Source organism: Diaphorina citri, unplaced genomic scaffold (assembly GCF_000475195.1).
Source record: "Diaphorina citri unplaced genomic scaffold, Diaci psyllid genome assembly version 1.1 scaffold2432, whole genome shotgun sequence".
Lineage (NCBI taxonomy): Eukaryota > Metazoa > Arthropoda > Insecta > Hemiptera > Psyllidae > Diaphorina > Diaphorina citri.
Genome location: NW_007379854.1, coordinates 41522 through 62074, shown reverse-complemented (window position 1 = coordinate 62074; position 20553 = coordinate 41522). Strand labels below are relative to the sequence as shown.

General features: G+C 37.9%; 2 protein-coding genes across 6 annotated transcripts in view; both read right to left on the bottom strand.

The window, feature by feature from the left end:
- The window catches only part of LOC113471439, a 15526-nt gene extending 10175 nt beyond the window's left edge, over positions 1-5351 (bottom strand). The window contains exon 1 of the mRNA XM_026830584.1: positions 5200-5351. The gene's annotated coding sequence lies outside the window, so the exon portion shown is untranslated. The remainder of the gene's footprint in view (positions 1-5199) is intronic.
- Positions 4163-20553, bottom strand: part of LOC103518913 (mitogen-activated protein kinase p38a-like) — a 24083-nt gene continuing 7692 nt past the window's right edge. The window contains exons 1-8 of one of the 5 annotated variants that reach the window (XM_026830581.1): positions 20446-20474; positions 18564-18693; positions 16835-17035; positions 14762-14924; positions 13053-13124; positions 10023-10102; positions 9100-9178; positions 4163-4576 (exon numbers count right to left, since the gene is read on the bottom strand). In XM_026830581.1, the coding sequence (XP_026686382.1) occupies positions 4176-4576; positions 9100-9178; positions 10023-10102; positions 13053-13124; positions 14762-14924; positions 16835-17035; positions 18564-18590 (1023 nt within the window). In that variant the 5' untranslated portion in view covers positions 18591-18693; positions 20446-20474 and the 3' untranslated portion in view covers positions 4163-4175. Of the gene's footprint in view, positions 4577-9099; positions 9179-10022; positions 10103-10937; positions 11012-13052; positions 13125-14761; positions 14925-16834; positions 17036-18563; positions 18694-19917; positions 19990-20227; positions 20284-20445; positions 20475-20553 lie in introns of those variants that run through there. The other 4 variants (XM_026830580.1, XM_026830579.1, XM_026830578.1 and 1 more) reach the window with 4 other exon arrangements.

Below are 20553 nucleotides of genomic sequence, written 5' to 3'. Positions count from 1 at the left end.
ACAGGCTCATGTGTTTTAGTTGTAAAGTTGGCGGGAAATTCCGAAATTTGGATTTTTTTCCGCAACTTGTACAATCTGCAATTCCCATTTTTTACTTTTTATCTTTAGTTTGCATGTTTATATTATACTTTTCATTTATATCAGATATAAAAACAAGTGAATCACAAAGCAAACAAAAATGGTAAATACAAATAATTTTAAAAATTGCCGCCGGGACAGCTAATCTCAACTCGTCCGAGCGTCAATCCTAGGCCCGGTAACATAAACACCACCGTCAGGATGATTCAGAGGCTCTCTAAAATTACATAATTTTGAGTATCCACCTCCCCCTCCTATCAAACTGTTGACCAAGAGGAGGATGTAGTTATTTACCTGTCTTGTGAACTTGGCACCGACTCTTCTTTTTGTTTAGCCAGATAACCTTCATGAGCTTTATTTGTTCAATGCCCGTGAAAAAAAAAAACAAAATAAATAAGAATATACAAGTCCAAATAAAAAAAATACAAGGTCAACCTGAGTAGGGTAAGTTTTTTTTTTTTTTTTTTTTTTTTACCTACTATTAAAGCAAGGTTAAAAATCTCACTATACCCACCCGCCCCCCGCCGCCTTTCGACCGCACGGATGTCATTTAACCCATAAAATAAACGAGACCTTGTTTAGACTGCTGGGGTAAAAGAACTTTTGGTAATTATGCAGAAGTCACGTCAGTGGAAAAGAAAAGCTCCTTTTTGTATTCAACCTAACCCTATAATAAGACTAATCACTGCTCTAATTGTGAAAACTCCTTCTTGCGTGTAACCTAACCCTATAATAATACTGGTCACTGCTTGTTTGTGCCAGTTCCTTTGATAGCAATATTCCACGGACGTGACTTCTGCTCAGGTACCAAACTTGTTTAGTGTCACTTAGGATATTCTATTCACTTAGGATAAAATCTGCCCAGGTGCAGGTGGGAATCAAACCTGTGGCCTAACACTCATAAGGCAGACATGCTAATATGAACCAAGCTAACTAGGCTGGCCCCTTTACATTAGATAGTATCAGTTTGTAGCATTTCACACCAAACTGTTGCTCCAGGTTTAGGTACTTACATTGTGAACCAACGGTGGTTTTTTCTTCTCAAGATTCTTAGCTATATCTTCCATGCTCAATTTTTCCATGACGGTAGGTAATCTAGTATTAGAATATCTTCATAGATACTAGCAGTATTTTATCAAAATATTTTAAATTAAATCTAAATCTAAATTGTCTTTTCAATTTCACTTTTCTTCTCCAAGTCCAAGAGCCCAAAAGCCAAAAACTCCAAAAAGACCAACGGTGGTTTTTTCTTCTCAAGATTCTTAGCTATATCTTCCATGCTCAATTTTTCCATGACGGTAGGTAATCTAGTATTAGAATCTCTTCATAGATACGAGCAGTATTTTATCAAAATAATTTAAATTAAATCTAAATTGTCTTTTCAATTTCACTTTTTTTCTCCAAGAGCCCAAAAAGTCCAAAAACTCAAATTCAGGAAATCCAAATTTTCAAATATTACCCGCCAAAAAAGTCATGTGGTTTTTGAAAGATCCGTTCACACGATCGCAGAATCGAAATTTCACGAAAAAAAACCTCCGAAAACCTCTTGGAATTTTTGGCGGTGAAATTTGGAAATGTCGTTAAATGTTTCCGGTTTTCGTTTTCCCGACCAAAACGAAAATTTGATGACTTTTTTTTTAAAGAGGTTTGATTATTTTTCAGAGGTTTGTTAGAGGGAACTGTAACTGCCATGGTCTTATCATCCCAAAATCAAAGAGAGGAGGAAGACAGGATAGAAAGCCAGCAGTTCCGTCAACGAACCTTATTTATTTAGGATAAAATCCGCCTCGAGCGGCAGTCGAACCCGCGGCCTAGCGGTTAAAAAGAAAACATGTATTTTCCGATGTTAGCGAATATAAATAACACAGTTTATTCTCAAATTAAAATAAAATATTGCCAAGAAAAAAATATATAGAAGCTCTAAAAACATATAACAATCTTATGACATACCTACATTGAGGGAAACTATACAAGGGACTCAAGGGAGTAGGTACCTATAAAGTAATAAAGGTAAGAACGGAGTTATATATAAATGAGAATTTTTTCAGCCCCATTACATTCCTTTTTTACTTTCTATTACGAGTTATAGCGAGGCTATACTGGGTGGTAATGAGAAAGTATTGCAATAGGTTCAAATTTTCAAAATCGGGAAATGACTGGGTTCCTGAAGGATTAGGAAAGTGAAGTTACAATTCGAAGCTCAAATGCTCAAATAGACAGAGAAAATATATGTCTTTACCTCAACTCGACTTATTTATTTCAAATTGTTATAAAAAAAAAAGATAATTTAAAAATATTCTGGCCTAAAACTTCATCAAGAAATATTTTCCTGAAATTTTGAAAATAGGTATTTACCTACCTACGAGTACAACCTACAATACCTACATGTTGTCTCAATATTTTCTTAAAAAATTGCGTGCCTCAATTTTCTTCAATTAAATTTTACAGTGTTTAAAAGTTTGACTTAATGCAAATTTTCAAAGCGAATTGTACAAAGCTCTACGGTTGATACAATGAATAAATTAGGATTACATTACTTACAAAGGTGTTCACACCCTTCTTCGATTTTAAAAATAATTATAATAATTTAATAATGAATGTAAGTACGTACATTAGATTTCGCAGTTTCGCACTATGAAAATTATAAGACCAAATAGGTTGGTCCAGTGGTAACGGCGTTACGATCAATGAAAAAGAGAGGCAAATGCTTCTACGTTTATTTTACGTTTTATTACTCGTCTCTACGCTGTGAGGGGATGGGGGATGCAAAGCAATGCATGGAAATTCCATTACTTCTATATATAATTTATATTCATAGGTAGGTACCTACCGTTGTAAGACTTAGGAGTTGAGGAACCTTTTGGGTGAGGAAAAGGTAAAGATTCTACCCTGGTTAATGTTAATGTGCAATGAGATTATGAGATACAATAGAACCTCGATTATTTCAACCAATAGAGACCGGGGGCAGTTGAAATGATCACTTTCTATCATCTTTTTCCTCTGATAAGACAGGATATCCTTTGAAAGATAGAAAAAAACAACGGCTTTTGGAGTTGAAATAATTTATTGAAGTTGAAATGAATACGGTGTAATAACTTTTTTCCGCGGTTTTTCAAGGAGGAAGTCATGGGATCGCCAGCCTAGTTAGCTTAGTTGGTAGTGCGTCTGCCTTGTAAGCGCTAGGCCGCGGGTTCGATTCCCGCCCGGGGCGGATTTTATCCTGATGGGATAATATTCGTTCTCGGAACGGCTGGCTTTCTCCTATCCTGTCTTCCTTCTCTCTTCGATTTCGGGACGATAAGACCATAGCAGTTACAGTTCCCTCTGTCAAACCTCTTAAAAAAAAAAAAATAAATAATAAAAAATAAATGGTTGGCCTGACACATGGCCTTGCTAAATAGCGTGTGAATAAATAAATGGTTCTGTTAAAGTCCGTGTACCCTACAGACAACCAAAGTCGATCGACATCAATTGGAACCCATATACCAGGGGTGGCCACTAACCTTAGCTTTGGGAACCGCAATGCTATAAAACCGATTCGGGGCGAGAGCCACGCCGTAGGCAAATTTTTGAAAATTTTGGTCTACGAAAATTCAGTCTCATGGAAATTCTGATCTCAGAGAAATTTTTCCATTAGTATGAACCAGGGGGCTGAACGACTGGGAGGAGTTGACACAACATAGAGTTCTTTGGAGGCAAGCAGTCTGGTCGGCACGGGATTCACATATCCCTAATACGCCATCGGAGTGAGTGAGTGATGATTAGAGAGCTGCCCTGAGAGAAATTTGGAGAAAAACAAAAATGTTCCGGACTCACCTTTCCACTGATCCACAGGCAGGTCCATATCTTCGAAAGATTGATCGTAAGGGGGTGATATGGCCTTGCCAAATAGCGTGTGAATAAATAAATGGTTCTGTTAAAGTCCGTGTACCCTACAGACAACCAAAGTCGATCGACATCAATTGGAACCCATATACCAGGGGTGGCCACTAACCTTAGCTTCGGAAGCCGCAATCCTATAAAACCGATTCGGGGCGAGAGCGACGCCGTAGGCAAATTTTTTGAAAATTTCGGTCCACGATCTTCAGAATTCAGTCTCATTGAAATTCTGATCTCGGAGAAATTTTTCCATTAGTATGAACCAGGGGACTGAACGACTGGGAGGAGTTGACACAACACAGAGTTCTTTGGAGGCAAGCAGTCTGGTCGGCACGGGATTCACATATCCCTAATACGCCATCGGAGTGAGTGAGAGTGAGTGAGTGATGATTAGAGAGCTGCCCTGAGAGAAATTTGGAGGAAAACAAAAATGTTCTGGACTCACCTTTCCACTGATCCACAGGCAGGTCCATATCTTCAAAAGATTGATCGTAAGGGGGTGAGGTAGGCTCGTCATTTGGATCAGAATATTGCGATAGGTACGGGTGGGCTAGGGCTTGTTCGGCTGTGATTCGCTTTTCTGAATCCAACTCTAGCATCAGACTGAGCAAATCAATAGCTGAAGATAAAAGAAATTGAGAATATGTATACGAGTATGTACAATGATATGAAAATATATGTACAATGTACAGAAAAGAGAATATATGAAAAATATAATAATTATGTACAATGAAAACAGAAATTAAAAATATTTTCTAGGAAACAATAAAGACATATGAATGTGACGAGGAACAGAGAAAATAGAAAAAAAAAAAAAATGAATAACAAAAGAGAAAACAAAATGAGAAGAGCCATATTTTACTAATATGTATGTGATTTTTATTTTTTAAATTCAACATGATTCCACCAAAGAGTATTTCAAATGGAGTATATGAACACCCTGATTAAATTTAAAAAAAGAGTGTTTCATTGCTGTTTTTATTTTGTAGCAATAAAAAAAAAACTGTACTATATTAGACGCATGTGGTCTGTGCCATAGCAAGTCCATCCCGTAGTATGTCCCAGGTGGGTGATAAGAATAAAGAGATACTTTCAACAATGGAATAACCATAATTCCAAGTCAGTAGAGAATATTTTGTTGGCCATTCATTAAAATTGTTTGGAAAAAAAATCAGACATGTGGATTTTATAAAAAAAAATTCCGGTTACTTTTGGGGACTCCCTCGTATATTTTTTTCTTACTTCTCGTGTGCTGACAAAGACAGGAGAATGGTAAGAACATCTTGTACGGATAGAACATTGTACTGCACACAGCCAAGTAATGTCTGGAATGCACCTTCACTTACGGCTAGACACGGACTTTGACATTGATCCTTTAGAAATACCACTTCTTCTGACTGAAAAAAAAGAAGATGAATAGAAAATGAAACTTTGAGTATCCAATATACGAGTTAAATATGTACTTGGAAAAGAGGCAACAAAGATATTCTGCAGAGCACTGCATACATACAAGATTTTATTTTTTCTTAGAAGCTTTTTTATAATATTATCAGCTTAGGAAAAGATCTCTATTCTGTAAAATGTTATTTAAATAAATAAATAAAAAAAATCCGCTTTGGACATCCACACTTGCTGTCACAGGCCACTTAAATGTATTTTCAATGGTTATCTGATATAAATAAAAAAAATCCGCTTTGGACATCCACACTTGCTGTCACAGGCCACTTAAATGTATTTTCAATGGTTATCTGATTTTTTTTTTCCAAGAGGTTTGACTGAGGGAACTGTAACTGCTATGGTCTTATCGTCCCGAAAATCGAAGAGAGAAGGAAGACAGGATAGGAGAAAGCCAGCCGTTCCGAGAACGAAGATCATCCCATCAGGACAAAATCCGCCCCGGGCGGGAATCGAACCCGTGGCCTAGCGCTTACAAGGCAGACGCACTACCAACTAAGCTAACTAGGCTGGCTGGTTATCCGAAAGAGGGCCTCTCGGTGAAATTTTGCTTTTTTATGAAAAAAATTCCAAGAATTGAAGAGTCTGTCTCTCATATTAATGGAGATGAAGTTATGATAGATTGAAGATTCTGTAACTTTGTGAAGGTCCATCTTGATGAAACTAGTCCTTTGAATAAAATGAAAATGAAATAAAACCCAGAATATTTTACAAATAGTGAAGAAGTATATGTTTAGCGTATAATATCTCTAGTAGCGCGGTCAAACTTTTTTGACTTGGCGGGGCGGAGCGCTTAATCATTTCAACCTACCTAGTCGAGATGAAGTTAAGCAATGCTGCGCGAGGTATCCGGACGAGTTACGATCCAGGCCAGTGGTTCTCAAACTTTTTTTGCATGGCGTTGCTATCCCTACACACGTAGCACTGGTCCTAAGGCCTAACCAACTTTTAAAACTATCACCTTATCAAAATCATTTTTCATATTTTTTATTTTATTTTTTTTATTATTATTTTTCAACTATAGAATTATGAAAAAAGTAACTATGGCTATCCATAAAATATTTTTAAATGATAAAATTATGTACAAAAAGAAGACAACAGTGGGATTCGAACCCATACCCCACCCGCTCATCAGTTAGTCAGAGATCACACTTCTTACCACTCGGACACACCGACTTCTGTCTCTACGAAGCACAAAACTTCCTTATTAATCAACTCGAGCGAACCCACGCCCTCCTGTTTACCAGGCGAGCGCCTTGACCACTACACCACCGAGGTAGGTATCCTTAACTTCAGATCTTTGTTTTTACATTTACACGATTTAAATATATTACCAATAATAATAATAATAATAATAATAATAATAAAAAGGTGACAGAGGGAAGTATAAGTATTAATATGAAGTAGTGTTTTACAATATTAAGTAGTGCTTTATTTTAGACCGTCAGCTTAGAATAAGGTGGTCCAATACACCAGAAATTAATAGAGCACCTCTTCATTGATATAATTTTGTTTACAATTCGAATATATTAGTAAACACCCTTATATATATTATATGTACAATAGGTGTAGGTATATATTTTTTTTTCACGATTTAATATATTACCAAACTCAGTGGTGTGGTGGTTAGCACGGTGGACTCGGGATCTGTAGGTTGGTGATTCGAGTCCAAGTCAAGTCATGAAATTTAATTAATTCAATTCGAAGTGTATTTTAGTCAACACCTGAGAGCAGCCCTAAGACGCGTTTCGATCTTATTGGAACTCATCAGTTAAACATACATAGACGATTTAATATATTACCAAACTCAGTGGTGTGGTGGTTAGCACGGTGGACTCGGGATCTGTAGGTTGGTGATTCGAGTCCAAGTCAACTCATGAAATTTAATTAATTCAATTCGTAGTGTATTTTAGCCAAAACCTGAGAGCAGCCTAAGACGCGTTTCGTTCTTATTGGAACTCATCAGTTAGACATATTTATGTAGCTCTCAGGTGCTGGCCGAGAATTTGGAAGTGTTATTTATACTTCAGAGATGGAAATTGTGGAGAAACGAGAACCTGAGTTTCTATGTAAGATTTTATTTTAGTGTTGAGTGTTGTTGTGAGCGCCACAGGTACAACAGGTGAATCAGGTGATTGGCGGGGTTAGGGAAAAACATAGCGTTACATCAAACAGACACAGAACGCGGTTGTAAATTTTATTAAAGGCTTTCCGGAAACTTGAGTAGAATACTTTGTCTTCAGTTGGTACCTATGTTTTACGAGTATATAGGTAACCTAGTCAAGTGAAAAAGACAAAGTATTCTAATGTATGTAAAAGGAGCGCCCTGGTGAAGCATATTTTAGTAATGGCAATTCTAGTGCGGAAAACCAGAGATGGAAATTGTGGAGAAACGAGAACCTGCGTTTCTATGTAAGATTTTATTTTAGTGTTGAGTGTTGTTGTGAGCGCCACAGTATTAAGCGGGAAACGGCATTTGTGACGAGTATTTATGCTCAACACATTATTTATGCTTTGGCGCCTAGTTCTTTAGGATTAGCAATTACCTCTTCGCTGGTAATTTTGGACAGGTCTTCCGGTTTGCCCAGCAGAAACATAATGCGTGTTATTTGATCTACATCTGTTGTACAACAGGTGAATCAGGTGATTGGCGGGGTTAGGGAAAAACATAGCGTTACATCAAACAGACACAGAACGCGGTTGTAAATTTTATCAAAGGCTTTCCGGAAACTTACTTAAGTAGAATACTTTGTCTTCAGTTGGTACCTATGTTATATATAGGTAACCTAGTCAGGTGAAAAAGACAAAGTATTCTAATGTATGTAAAAGAAGCGCCCTGGTGAAGCAATTTTTAGTAATGGCAATTCTAGTGCGGAAAATAAAGGGTGTGATTTAGGCAGGTGACTGTGAAATTAGTTCAGAATTAAAGCGCATGCTCCAAAAATAAAAGAATGAAAAGGTGCAGTTGAAAAATAATAAATAATTAGAAAGAAGATATACTTATATGTAATGAAATACATATTAAGGAAGACATCAATAGGTTGCAAATAGTTAGAATGAAGGAAGCTAAAGCGAATAAAGAAACCAGATGGCGAGTGAAAAAAAAAAGTTAATATAAAAGAGAAACTTTCCCTAATTCCTTGCATTTTTTTGTTTCTTTAAAAAAGAGACAAAATCCGAAGATACAAGGGAAATATTTTGCAATGCTTCTGTTTTTCTACTAAACTACTCTATGTACTTCTTATTTTAATTTTCGAAGACTCCATAAATAGAAGGAAAAAAAATCTGCCCAAATCTCTTAAAAGATTACTCTAAACTACTCTGAAGTGCTCGTAATGCTTTGGTGCTGGAGGCTAACTTCTAATTCTAAAAGTAAATGCCGAAAAGATACGCCCAAAACCGTACAAAAAGAGAAGAGTCCCATCTCTACAAAGAAAAAGGTAATTTCTAATTTTCATTTTGTATAATACTAACAACTTCAGTGGCACCGATAGCTACGCCCAAACCGTACAAAAGAATAATAATAGTGCTTATTTATACTGCTCGCATAGGACTGAAAAAAGGAATTTCAGAACTGGAGGTTTATAGGAAAAGCTCGCGCCCCCCCTGATTTGTCTCCACGCCCCCCAGTTTGAGAACCTCTGATCTAGACAATCGCGGGTTGCTGTTCCAACACTTATTTCTTACCTTGTGGATTAGCTCCTTTGAACACTTGTCGGAAGTCTTTCTTAGTGAGCAGGGGTAACGAGTTGATGTACTTTCGAGCCTGGAAACATATAATGGGAATAGGTTACGTTTTCACAACCGAGTCATTGTCGAAAAGATACGCCCAAAACCGTACAAAAAGAGAAGAGTCCCATCTCTACAAAGAAAAAGGTAATTTCTAATTTTCATTGTGTATAATACTAACAACTTCAGTGGCACCGATAGCTACGCCCAAACCGTACAAAAGAATAATAATAATAGTGCTTATTTATACTGCTCGCATTGGACTGAAAAGTCCCTTTACTCCAGCAGTAGGCTACGACTATTATTGTGGTCAAATTCTCAAATTATATATTGAGGATAAAATTCCATACCTCGGCTGGGATTGAACCCACGCCCTCCTGTTTACCAGGCGAGCGCCTTGACCACTACACCACCGAGGTAGGATAGAAACCAATCCCTTTCAGGTGGTGGTTAAGCACAAGGCTAGGCTAAGATAGGCTTGAAAATAAAAGGGAAAATCGATTTCTTACGTATATATTTTTTTTTCTTTTCTTTCTATTTTAGTATTACCCCATACCTCGGCTGGGATTGAACCCACGCCCTTCTGTTTACCAGGCGAGCGCCTTGACCACTACACCACCGAGGCCTCGCCTGGTAATCAGGAGGGCGTGGGTTCGATCCCAGCCGAGGTATGGAATTTTATCCTCATTTATTTGAGAATTTGACCACATAATAATGGAGCTCTAAGGGTTAGGTGGTAGAGAACGCCTAAGGCGTTAACCTCGCCTAGTGGTTGCCTTCCACTCAAGAGTCTATTATTATTATTTTGCAAGCCTAGTCTAGCCCTTTGTATGACCCTTCCCCTCTTCAAATATGTACAAACTCTACAGATAGGAACTCACCGAATCGCTGGATATTTTGGCCATGAACTCGGCCGGGGGAGTTCCCAACATTTCCATGATGAGATTCAACTGGTGTATGTCTACGGGGGGTGTGAATTAAAGAAAAAAAGGGCAAAAAATCGATCGAAAATAATAATTAATATTATAAAAAAAAAAATATGTCTGTCTATTAGTGTACAAATAGGACAGGGTAAAAAAAATGTACCTACAAAAAACCTCCCTTTTTGCATTCGAGTGTAGAATAGAACTAAAGAATAAGATACAGAAGGCAAAAACAAAAGAAAAATGCTCCCAAGCAAATGGTCAAAGAAGTAAAAGACAAAGTATTCTACTCAAGTTTCCGGAAAGCCTTTAATAAAATTTACAACCGCGTTCTGTGTCTGTTTGATGTAACGCTATGTTTTTTCCCTAACCCCGCCAATCATCTGATTCACCTGTTGTACAACAGATGTAGATCAAATAACACGCATTATGTTTCTGCTGGGCAAACCGGAAGACCTGTCCAAAATTACCAGCGAAGAGGTAAATGCTAATTCTAAAGAAACTAGGCGCCAAAGCATAAATGTATTGAGCATAAATACTCGTCACAAATGCCGATTCCCGCTTAAAGCAGCGCGCAGACTGATCATACACTTCCAACACTTCAGACATTTCCGACAAATTTTGTATTTTGCTTCCTATGTTAAGTAATGGTAGTCCGCACACCTATCCGTATCAGACATTTCCAACACTTCCGACATACTACCATTACTTAACATAGGAAGCAAAATACAAAATTTGTCGGAAATGTCTGAAGTGTTGGAAGTGTATGATCAGTCTGCGCGCTGCTTTAAGCGGGAATCGGCATTTGTGACGAGTATTTATGCTCAATACATTTATGCTTTGGCGCCTAGTTTCTTTAGGATTAGCATTTACCTCTTCGCTGGTAATTTTGGACAGGTCTTCCGGTTTGCCCAGCAGAAACATAATGCGTGTTATTTGATCTACATCTGTTGTACAACAGGTGAATCAGATGATTGGCGGGGTTAGGGAAAAAACATAGCGTTACATCAAACAGACACAGAACGCGGTTGTAAATTTTATTAAAGGCTTTCCGGAAACTTTCTTAAGTAGAATACTTTGCCTTCAGTTGGTACCCAAGTTATACAGGTAACCTAAGTCAGCTCAATGGCGTAGTGGTCACTGCGCTCGCCTTGCACGCGGAAGACCCGGGTTCGATTCCCGGCGGGGTCAAGAAATTTGTATGATGCAAATTATTGATTCAGTGACTGGCTGTTGCGGGGCCCACTCAGCCTCGTGAGGAGAATGAGTAGCTATGACATATGAATGCGCATAGCGACCGGTGCCAGCATGGTAGGTAAACATTGGATTTTAGGATATTGAGACATTGGGAAAATCCTACAATGCTGCAGTGAGCACCAAAGTTGTGACATAATAACACAAAGAAACTGCATTTATATAGGTAACCTAGTCAAGTGAAGAAGACAAAGTATTCTAATGTATGTAAAAGAAGCGCCCTGGTGAAGCAATTTTTAGTAATGGCAATTCTAGTGCGGAAACTTAAAGGGTGTGATTTAGGCAGGTGACTGTGAAATTAGATCAGAATTAAAGCTCCATGCTCCAAATGCTCCAAAAATAAAAGCATGAAAAGGTGCAGTTGAAAAATAATAAATAATTAGAAAGAAGATACCCACGCCCTCCTGTTTACCAGGCGAGCGCCTTGACCACTACACCACCGAGGTAGGTATCCTTAACTTCAGATCTTTGTTTTTACATTCACACGATTTAATATATTACCAAACTCAGTGGTGTGGTGGTTAGCACGGTGGACTCTGGATCTGTAGGTTGGTGATTCGAGTCCAAGTCAACTCATGAAATTTAATCAATTCGAAGTGTATTTTGGCCAACACCTGAGAGCAGCCTAAGACGCGTTTCGTTCTTATTGGAACTCATCAGTTAGACATAGCTCTCAGGTGCTGGCCAAGAATTTGGAAGTGCTATTTATACTTCAGAGATGGAAATTGTGGAGAAACGAGAAGCTGCGTTTTCTATGTAAGATTTTATTTTAGTGTTGAGTGTTGTTGTGAGGTATATAATGATAGAATATGGTGGAGAGGCTTTGTACACAGCCGACCCGTACCCTTGGACGGAACGACTTAAGATTTGATGATGATGATTGTTGGCCTTATGTTATATCGTACGTTCGTACGTAAAATAGTAGCACCAACAACAATTTATTACCCAACCATCAATGTTGTTAGGTAAGGCCATAAGTTCTTTAATACTTTAATTTCAGCCTCATGCGGACTATAGCAATGAATATCAGTAAAATATAGAAACCAGTAAAAAACAAAGTTTAACCAAACTATTTTGTTGAAAGACAGTTTTAACTATGCTCATGTTTTGAATGGTCGGTCAATCAATCAGTAAATAAAAAATAAACCAAGGATTCAGTGAACCAATCAATCACTAGGTCAATGAAATAAGTAGGGTATGTGTATGTATGTTGCAAATGTCGGGATCTTTGACCATTAGGCCATTTTTCCTCTCGCAATCCCAATATTTCCCTACAATGTCATTGCTGGCTTCCAAGGCAGGACAGAAGTTTAGGTGTGAGGAGTTCATAGGGCAGTGTTGCCAGATGTGCGGTAATTACCGTATTTGTACGATATTCGAGCTTTGGTACGATAATGAATTTTATACGATAACGTACGGTAATTTGCTGTAAAAGTACGGTACTATGCAAAAATGTACGACTTTACAAAAGTGGCATACGGTAAAGTACGGTATTTTCAGTAAAATTGTACGGTAATCTCAGCTGACCAGTCTGGTAACACTGCCAGGAGAAGTAAAAATGTACGACATTTCTAGCAGTTTTCAAATTTTCTAGCAGTGTACGGTAATTTGGGAGAATCAATCTGGCAACACTGTCATAGGGGCATTCAAGGAACATAAAGGACAGATAGGAGAATCTTTGATATTGATTTTGTGGAGGTGTTGAGCCAGACAAATAAGTAGGGTAAAGGATACGATCTTGTCCAGGGAACAGGGTTCTGCCTGTGATGAGTTCTGCCATGATACAACCCACTGACCAAATATCCACTGAAATCATAAACACGTGGAAAAAGATTTTAATGTAAACCTTCAAATATTGCATTAAAATAAAAATATTAATAATAATTATAATAAAAAAGCGACAGAGGGAAGTATAAGTATTAATATTAAGTAGTGTTTTACAATATTACAATAAACCTGCCTCGGTCGCGTAGTGGTCAAGACGCTCACCTGGTATCCTGGTAAACAGGAGGGTGTGGGTTCGATCCCAGCCGAGGCATGGAATTTTATCCTCATTTATTTGAGAATTTGACCACGTAATAATGGAGCTCTAAGGGTTAGGTGGTAGAGAACGCCTAAGGTGTTAACCTCGCCTAGTGGTTGCCTTCCACTCAAGAGTCTATTATTATTATTAATATTAAGTAGTGCTTTATTTTAGACCGTCAGCTTAGAATAAGGTGGTCCAATACACCAAAAATTAATAGAGCACCTCTTCATTGATATAATTTTGTTTACCGTCAGCTTAGAATAAGGTGGTCCAATACACCAAAAATTAATAGAGCACCTCTTCATTGATATAATTTTGTTTACCGTCAGCTTAGAATAAGGTGGTCCAATACACCAAAAATTAATAGAGCACCTCTTCATTGATATAATTTTGTTTACCGTCAGCTTAGAATAAGGTGGTCCAATACACCAAAAATTAATAGAGCACCTCTTCATTGATATAATTTTGTTTACAATTTGAATATATTAGTAAACACCCTTGCTCTCCTTTTTCAGTTTTAGTATTATATAGGTGTATATATTTTTTTCTTTTTTTTTTATTTAAGCAAGGGTCTATTTAAATAAATTGTAATTTATTTTTGAAAATATTGTACCAAATACATGAGACCTTGTTTAGACTGCGGGAGTAAACGGACTTTTCAGTCTCATTCTGGCAGTATAAGCAGGGTATATATATTTTTTTTTTATTTAGACTGCGGGAGTAAACGGACTTTTCAGTCTCATTCTGGCAGTATAAGCAGGGTATATTCTATTCTTTTTTTTTTTAGCTTACGGGATATAGATCCCATTTTACAATATTAGTATTACCTACACTAGAATATCAAAACTTAAAAAGTGACTACCTACCTACATTAAACATAAAAAAACTGACTATATAAATACAGAGAATTGAAGAGTACAAATCTAACATTAAATTACCAAGAAAGTGAAAAAAATAAAAATATATAAAAAATAGAAAGAGACTAGAATATAATGGGAATTCAGCTCAGTTACTGACCAGTTTGGTTATAGTGCATCCAGTTGAGCATAATTTCTGGGGCCCGGTACCATCTGGTAGCTACATATCCTGTCATTTCATTTTCCGTAGGTCTTGCCAGACCAAAGTCGAGGATTTTGAGCTCACAGTCTTCATTGACGGCGATGTTGGATGGTTTAAGATCCTGGAAGTAGAATGGAACCCCTGAGTATTTTGTGAACGGCTAAAGATGAGAATCAGAAATTTGGGTTAGAAAGTGACTACCTACCTACATTAAACATAAAAAAAAACTGGCTATATAAATACAGAGAATTGAGGAGTAGAAATCTAACATTAAATTACCAAGAAAGTGAAAGAAATAAAAATATATAAAAAATAGAAAGAGACTAGAATATAATGGGAATTCAGATCAGTTACTGACCAGTTTGGTTATAGTGCATCCAGTTGAGCATAATTTCCGGAGCCCGATACCATCTGGTAGCCACATATCCTGTCATTTCGTTTTCCGTAGGTCTTGCCAGACCAAAGTCGAGGATTTTGAGCTCACAGTCTTCATTGACGGCGATGTTGGATGGTTTAAGATCCTGGAAGTATAATGGAACCCCTGAGTATTTTTTGAACGGCTAAAGATGAGAATCAGAAATTTGGGTCTTTCCCTACCGGAAAACCCCCCCCCCCCCCCCCCCAAGATCAGATGCCGTCTACAAATGAATGCGGCCCGAGACCAACCTTTTAAGGTCCAATGCGGCCCGCGGTCACTTTGAGTTTGTGCACCCCTGAATTAGAACATAAGTTTTCAATGTACAGCGTGTTCGAAACGTCTTGGAACCCCTGAATATTTTGTGAACGGCTAAAGATAATCAGAAATTTGGGTTGCGTTCTACCTTTTGAAATCCCATTTTTTGAAATAGTCGCCAAATTTCGACCATACCCAGGGTCGACAACAGGGAGCCAACTTCAAAATCTTAAATGAAACCCATTTATTTGCAATACATCATAAGAGTGAACGACATTTGGGACGAGCATTTATGCTTAACACAAATAAAATTCCTATAGAAAATTTGGAAATTCTGAATAGCCCTATTTTTCCCGATATGTGCAACTTACCCTATGTATAATACCAGCGGCTATGGTGTATGTGTGTACAGAGTGCATACATGCTTCTTATTGGTGGAAGAGAGAATAGGTCAGGGGGTGGTGGTGCAATGTTAATAGATTCTCTGAGAGAGAAAGAGAAGTGCGAGACATTCCTTGAGAGAGACAAAGACAGGGAAAGATAGGCGCAAGTATCTACCTGAGCGAGAGGGCATTTCAAAAAGGTATCCTGGAATTTCAGCAAAAATAGAAGAAAAAGAAAAAATCCGTTGGTCCTCATTTTTTCTGCTCTATGACTTTGAAACATCACCCAAGTAAGCGCAACTGATCTATTCTAAAAAAAAAAAAAATCACAATGAGCATTGTAAACATCAAAGGATTTCGGTGGAACGAATCAAAAGTTCAAAGTATGGACGTGTTTCAGGCAACGTCAATCAACCCATACTGTAGACAGTGTAGACGTTGTTTAATACTTATTTGCAAGAACTGAAGTGCTATGGTGTATGTGTGTACAGAGTGCATACATGCTTCTTATTGGTGGAAGAGAGAATAGGTCAGGGGGTGGTGGTGCAATGTTAATACATTCTCTGAGAGAGAAAGAGAAGGGAAGTGCGAGACATTCCTCGAGAGAGACAAAGACAGGGAAAGATAGGCGCAAGTATCGCAAGTACCTGAGCGAGAGGGCATTTCAAAAAGGTATACTGGAATTTCAGCAAAAACTGAAATGGTCGTGCAATCTTCTTGATGGCAACTTTGACGCCGGATACACTGTCCAAAGCCGAACTGAAAATCAAATCAAATGATTCTTCACTGAAAGTGGGACCTATATCTATCACTCCCCTACAAATCTCAGTTTGACAAGGTTGGGAACCACTGTTTTCAGTGACGTTAGCCAAACCTTGATCCAAACAGTATGAGAGTAGGCCGTAACAAACATAATAAGGAATTTTAATTGTGTTAAGTATAAATGGTTGTCACAAATGTCATTCCCTGCTTATTGCACTACGGCCAAACCTTGATCCAAACAGTATGAGAGTAGGCCGTAACAAACATAATAAGGAATTTTAATTGTGTTAAGTATAAATGGTTGTCACATATGCCATTCCCTGCTTAATGCACTACACTAAATTTTATGACTTGACTTGGACTCGAACCACCAACCTCCAGTTCCAAAGTCCACCATGCTAACCACTACACCACTGAGGTTGGTTGTAAACAAACATAAATATACCTACACATATTATTGTAGTCATATCAATAAATAATAAATAGGTAATTGCAATACATCATAAGAGTGAACGACATTTGGGACGAGCATTTATGCTTAACACAAATAAAATTCCTATAGAAAATTTGGAAATTCTAAATAGCCCTATTTTTGCCGATATGTGCATCTTACCCTATGTATAATACCAGCAGAGTGGATATACTTGAGACCCCGCAAAATCTGGTACACAAGGAATTGCACATGATCGTCCGACAATTTCTGGGTGCGCAAGATATTGTTCAGATCTGCTCCCATCAGATGAGTCACCATATAGACATTCTTGAAGTCAGCGAGGCAGGTGTTGGAATGAAATACGTCCAGTAGCCCAATCACCTGAAACCCAACGAGAATAGTAAGATGAGAAAGAAAGTTAATAAAATTATGGAAGCTGTCTTTTTCAGCTTTTTCAAATATTTGTCGTTAAATAGCGGCCGAACCGTACATTTCTCGAGGTCCGGCCCGCGGACACTTTTGATCATCAATAAATATGGAAGCTGTCTGCAAAATCTGGGCGACCTGTGGCTAAAGGTAAAGTCGTGAGAAGCGATAGTTCCTTTTGAGCTATTTCCCTGTATAGTCCTAAATAGCGGAACTTTGGTCCGGAATAACGGCCGAACCGTACCTTCTGGAAACAGGGCCCAAAGATACTTTTCATCTACATAGTTTATTGAATCTCTGTGCCAAGTTTGAGCAACTTTGGCTGAAATCTAAAGGCCCGAGCATTGCGAACTCTTCTTGAGCTTTTTCAAAGATTTGGCGTTCATCAAATGAATAGGTAAGAGCAGACCAAGTCCAAAAAATCGACTTTTGGAGTACCTACCTATTTTACATCATTGAAAAGAGCACGAAAAGGTCTATATTTTTCTTTTTCTTTTAATTGGTTGCTAACTTCACTTTATTGCAAGATATTGTTCAGATCTGCTCCCATCAGATGAGTCACCATATAGACATTCTTGAAATCAGCGAGGCAGGTGTTGGAATGAAATACACACCATATAGACATTCTTGAAATCAGCGAGGCAGGTGTTGGAATGAAATACGTCCAGTAGCCCAATCACCTGAAACCCAACGAGAATAATAAGATGAGAAAGAAAGTTAATAAAATTATGGAAGCTGTCTTTTTCAGCTTTTTCAAAGATTTGTCGTTAAATAGCGGCCGAACCGTACATTTCTCGAGGTCCGGCCCGCGGACACTTTTGATCATCATAAACTATGGAAGCTGTCTGCAAAATTTGGGCGACCTGTGGCTAAAGGTAAAGTTGTGAGAAGCGATAGTTCCTTTTGAGCTTTTTCCCTGTATAGCCCTAAATAGCGGGACTTTGGTCCGGAATAACGGCCGAACCGTACCTTCTGGAAACAGGGCCCAAGGATACTTTTGATCTACAAAGCTTATCGAATATAACGGCCGAACCGTACCTTCTGGAAACAGGGCCCAAGGATACTTTTGATGTACATAGCTTATCGAATCTCTGTGCCAAGTTTGAACAACTTTGGCTGAAATCTAAAGGCCTCAGCATTGCGAACTCTTTTTAAGCTTTTTTAAAGGTTTGTCGTTCATCAAATGAATGGGTAAGAGACAGAGCAGACCAAGTCCAAAAAATCGACTTTTGAAGTAGGTACCTACCTATTTTACATCATTGAAAAGAACATGAAAAGGTCTATATTTTTTCTTTTTCTTTTAATTGGTTGCTAACTTCACTTTATTAGTGTTTTATTGAAATGAGAGCAAAAACATAATGGTGATCTCTTTTTAAACTTTGACTAGTCCTAAAATTTGACTCCATGTCAAGACGTTTTCGGACTTGGTCCGCTCTGCCTCTTAACCATTCAAATGGTAATGAAACCTTTAGTGGAGACTTACATTTTCATGGTTCATGTGTTTCAACATTCTCAACTCCCGATAAGTTCGTTTGGCATGTACGGCTGATTGAAATGGTCGTGCAATCTTCTTGATGGCAACTTTGACGCCGGATACACTGTCCAAAGCCGAACTGAAAATCAAATCAAATGATTCTTTACTGAGAGTGGGACCTATATCTATCACTCCCCTACAAATCTCAGAGTACGGCTGATTGAAATGGTCGTGCAATCTTCTTGATGGCAACTTTGACGCCGGATACACTGTCCAAAGCCGAACTGAAAATCAAATCCAATGATTCTTTACTGAACGTGGGACATCTGGTTAACCTGCTTATCACCATAGATGAGTTTTTTTTTTTACTTTCTTTTTTTTAAGAGTATTGACAGAGGGAACTGTAACTTAACTGTACTTTTTTAAGCGAATGCAAATATCAAGTTTTTTTTTAAAGAGGTTTGACAGAGGGAACTGTGACTGCTAGAGAAATCGAAGAGAGAAGGAAGACAGGATAGGAGAAAGCCAGCCGTTCCGAGAACGAACATTATCCCATCAGGATAAAACCCGGCCCGGGCGGGAATCGAACCTGCGGCCTAGTGCTTACAAGGCAGACGCGCTACCAACTAAGCTAACTAAGCTGGCATGGATGAGTTTAAACTTAGTCAAAGTTTAACTCTCAGATTATGTGATCTGATTGGTTGATAAAAAAAAGAAGAAAAAAATAGTTGTGGTTGTTGGTTGTTGTTGTTGTAGCAGTGACATCAATTCAGCAGTCATCTCCAAATGCTAGACTCGTTATTAAATTCAAGAATTCAGCCACTTTTATGCCTAGGGTTATTCCACAGGTCTACAGGTGTAAGGTTGGTGGGATTTGCAGAACAATTGAATAGATGACTAGTGTTGTGTGGGCTTTCACGGCAGGGGGGCCACTCATCTCGTACAACAGGATCAACTCTGGATAGGTATGAGTTAACCATGGGAGTTAATTGTGTTAAGTATAAATGGTTGTCACTTGTCACAAATGTCATTCCCTGCTTAATGCACTACACTAAATTTTATGAGTTGACGTGGACTTGAACCACCAACCTCCAGTTCCAAAGTCCACCATGCTAACCACTACACCACTGAGGTTGGTTGCAAACAAACATAAATATACCTACACATATTATTGTAGTCATATCAATAAATAATAAATAGGTAGGTAGTAATTGCATAATATTGTTATCAGTTGTTGATGCATTTTTTTAATCACATTTATAGGTATTGCATCTAAGAATACAGGGTGTTTCAAAAGTTGTGAGTTTAAATCAAGATTCTCCAAGGACTGATTAATAAAAATTAAAAATAATACAGAACTTACAAATCACTCTGTGTAACCAAGAACACCCCATCAAAACATCTCATAAACAATAGTACCTAATTATAGTAAGCCTATGGAGACTGACGTACAGTAAAGGAGAAAATAAGCTCAAGGTGGGGGGGGACCTGGGCACCCTAAGTAAAGCTCTGCAATAGCTATTCTAATTAAATTTTGTAAATGTAAGTATGTACAAAAAAAAAAAATGTAAATGCAGTTTTTTGTGTTATTATGTCAAAACTTTCGATGCTCACTGCAGCATTGTAGAATTTTCCCAATATCTCAATAATCCTAAAATCCAATGTTTACCTACCATGCTGGCACCGCGGTCGCTATGCGCATTATATTACATAGCTACTCATTTTCCTCAAGAGGCTGAGTGGGCCCCGCAACAGCCAGTCACAGAATCAATCATTTGCATGATACAAAATTTCTTGACCCTGTTGGGAATCGAACCCGGGTCTCCCGCATGCAAGGCAAGTGCAGTGACCACTACACCATGGGAGCTGACCTAATTAAATTTTTGAATACCTAAATAAACATTTATAATCTGAAGACTTATTGACCACCCTGTATAAAAAAAAAAAAAAAAAAAAAAAATTTATTTTTACCCAAATATACCCCCCAAAAAATAGGGCC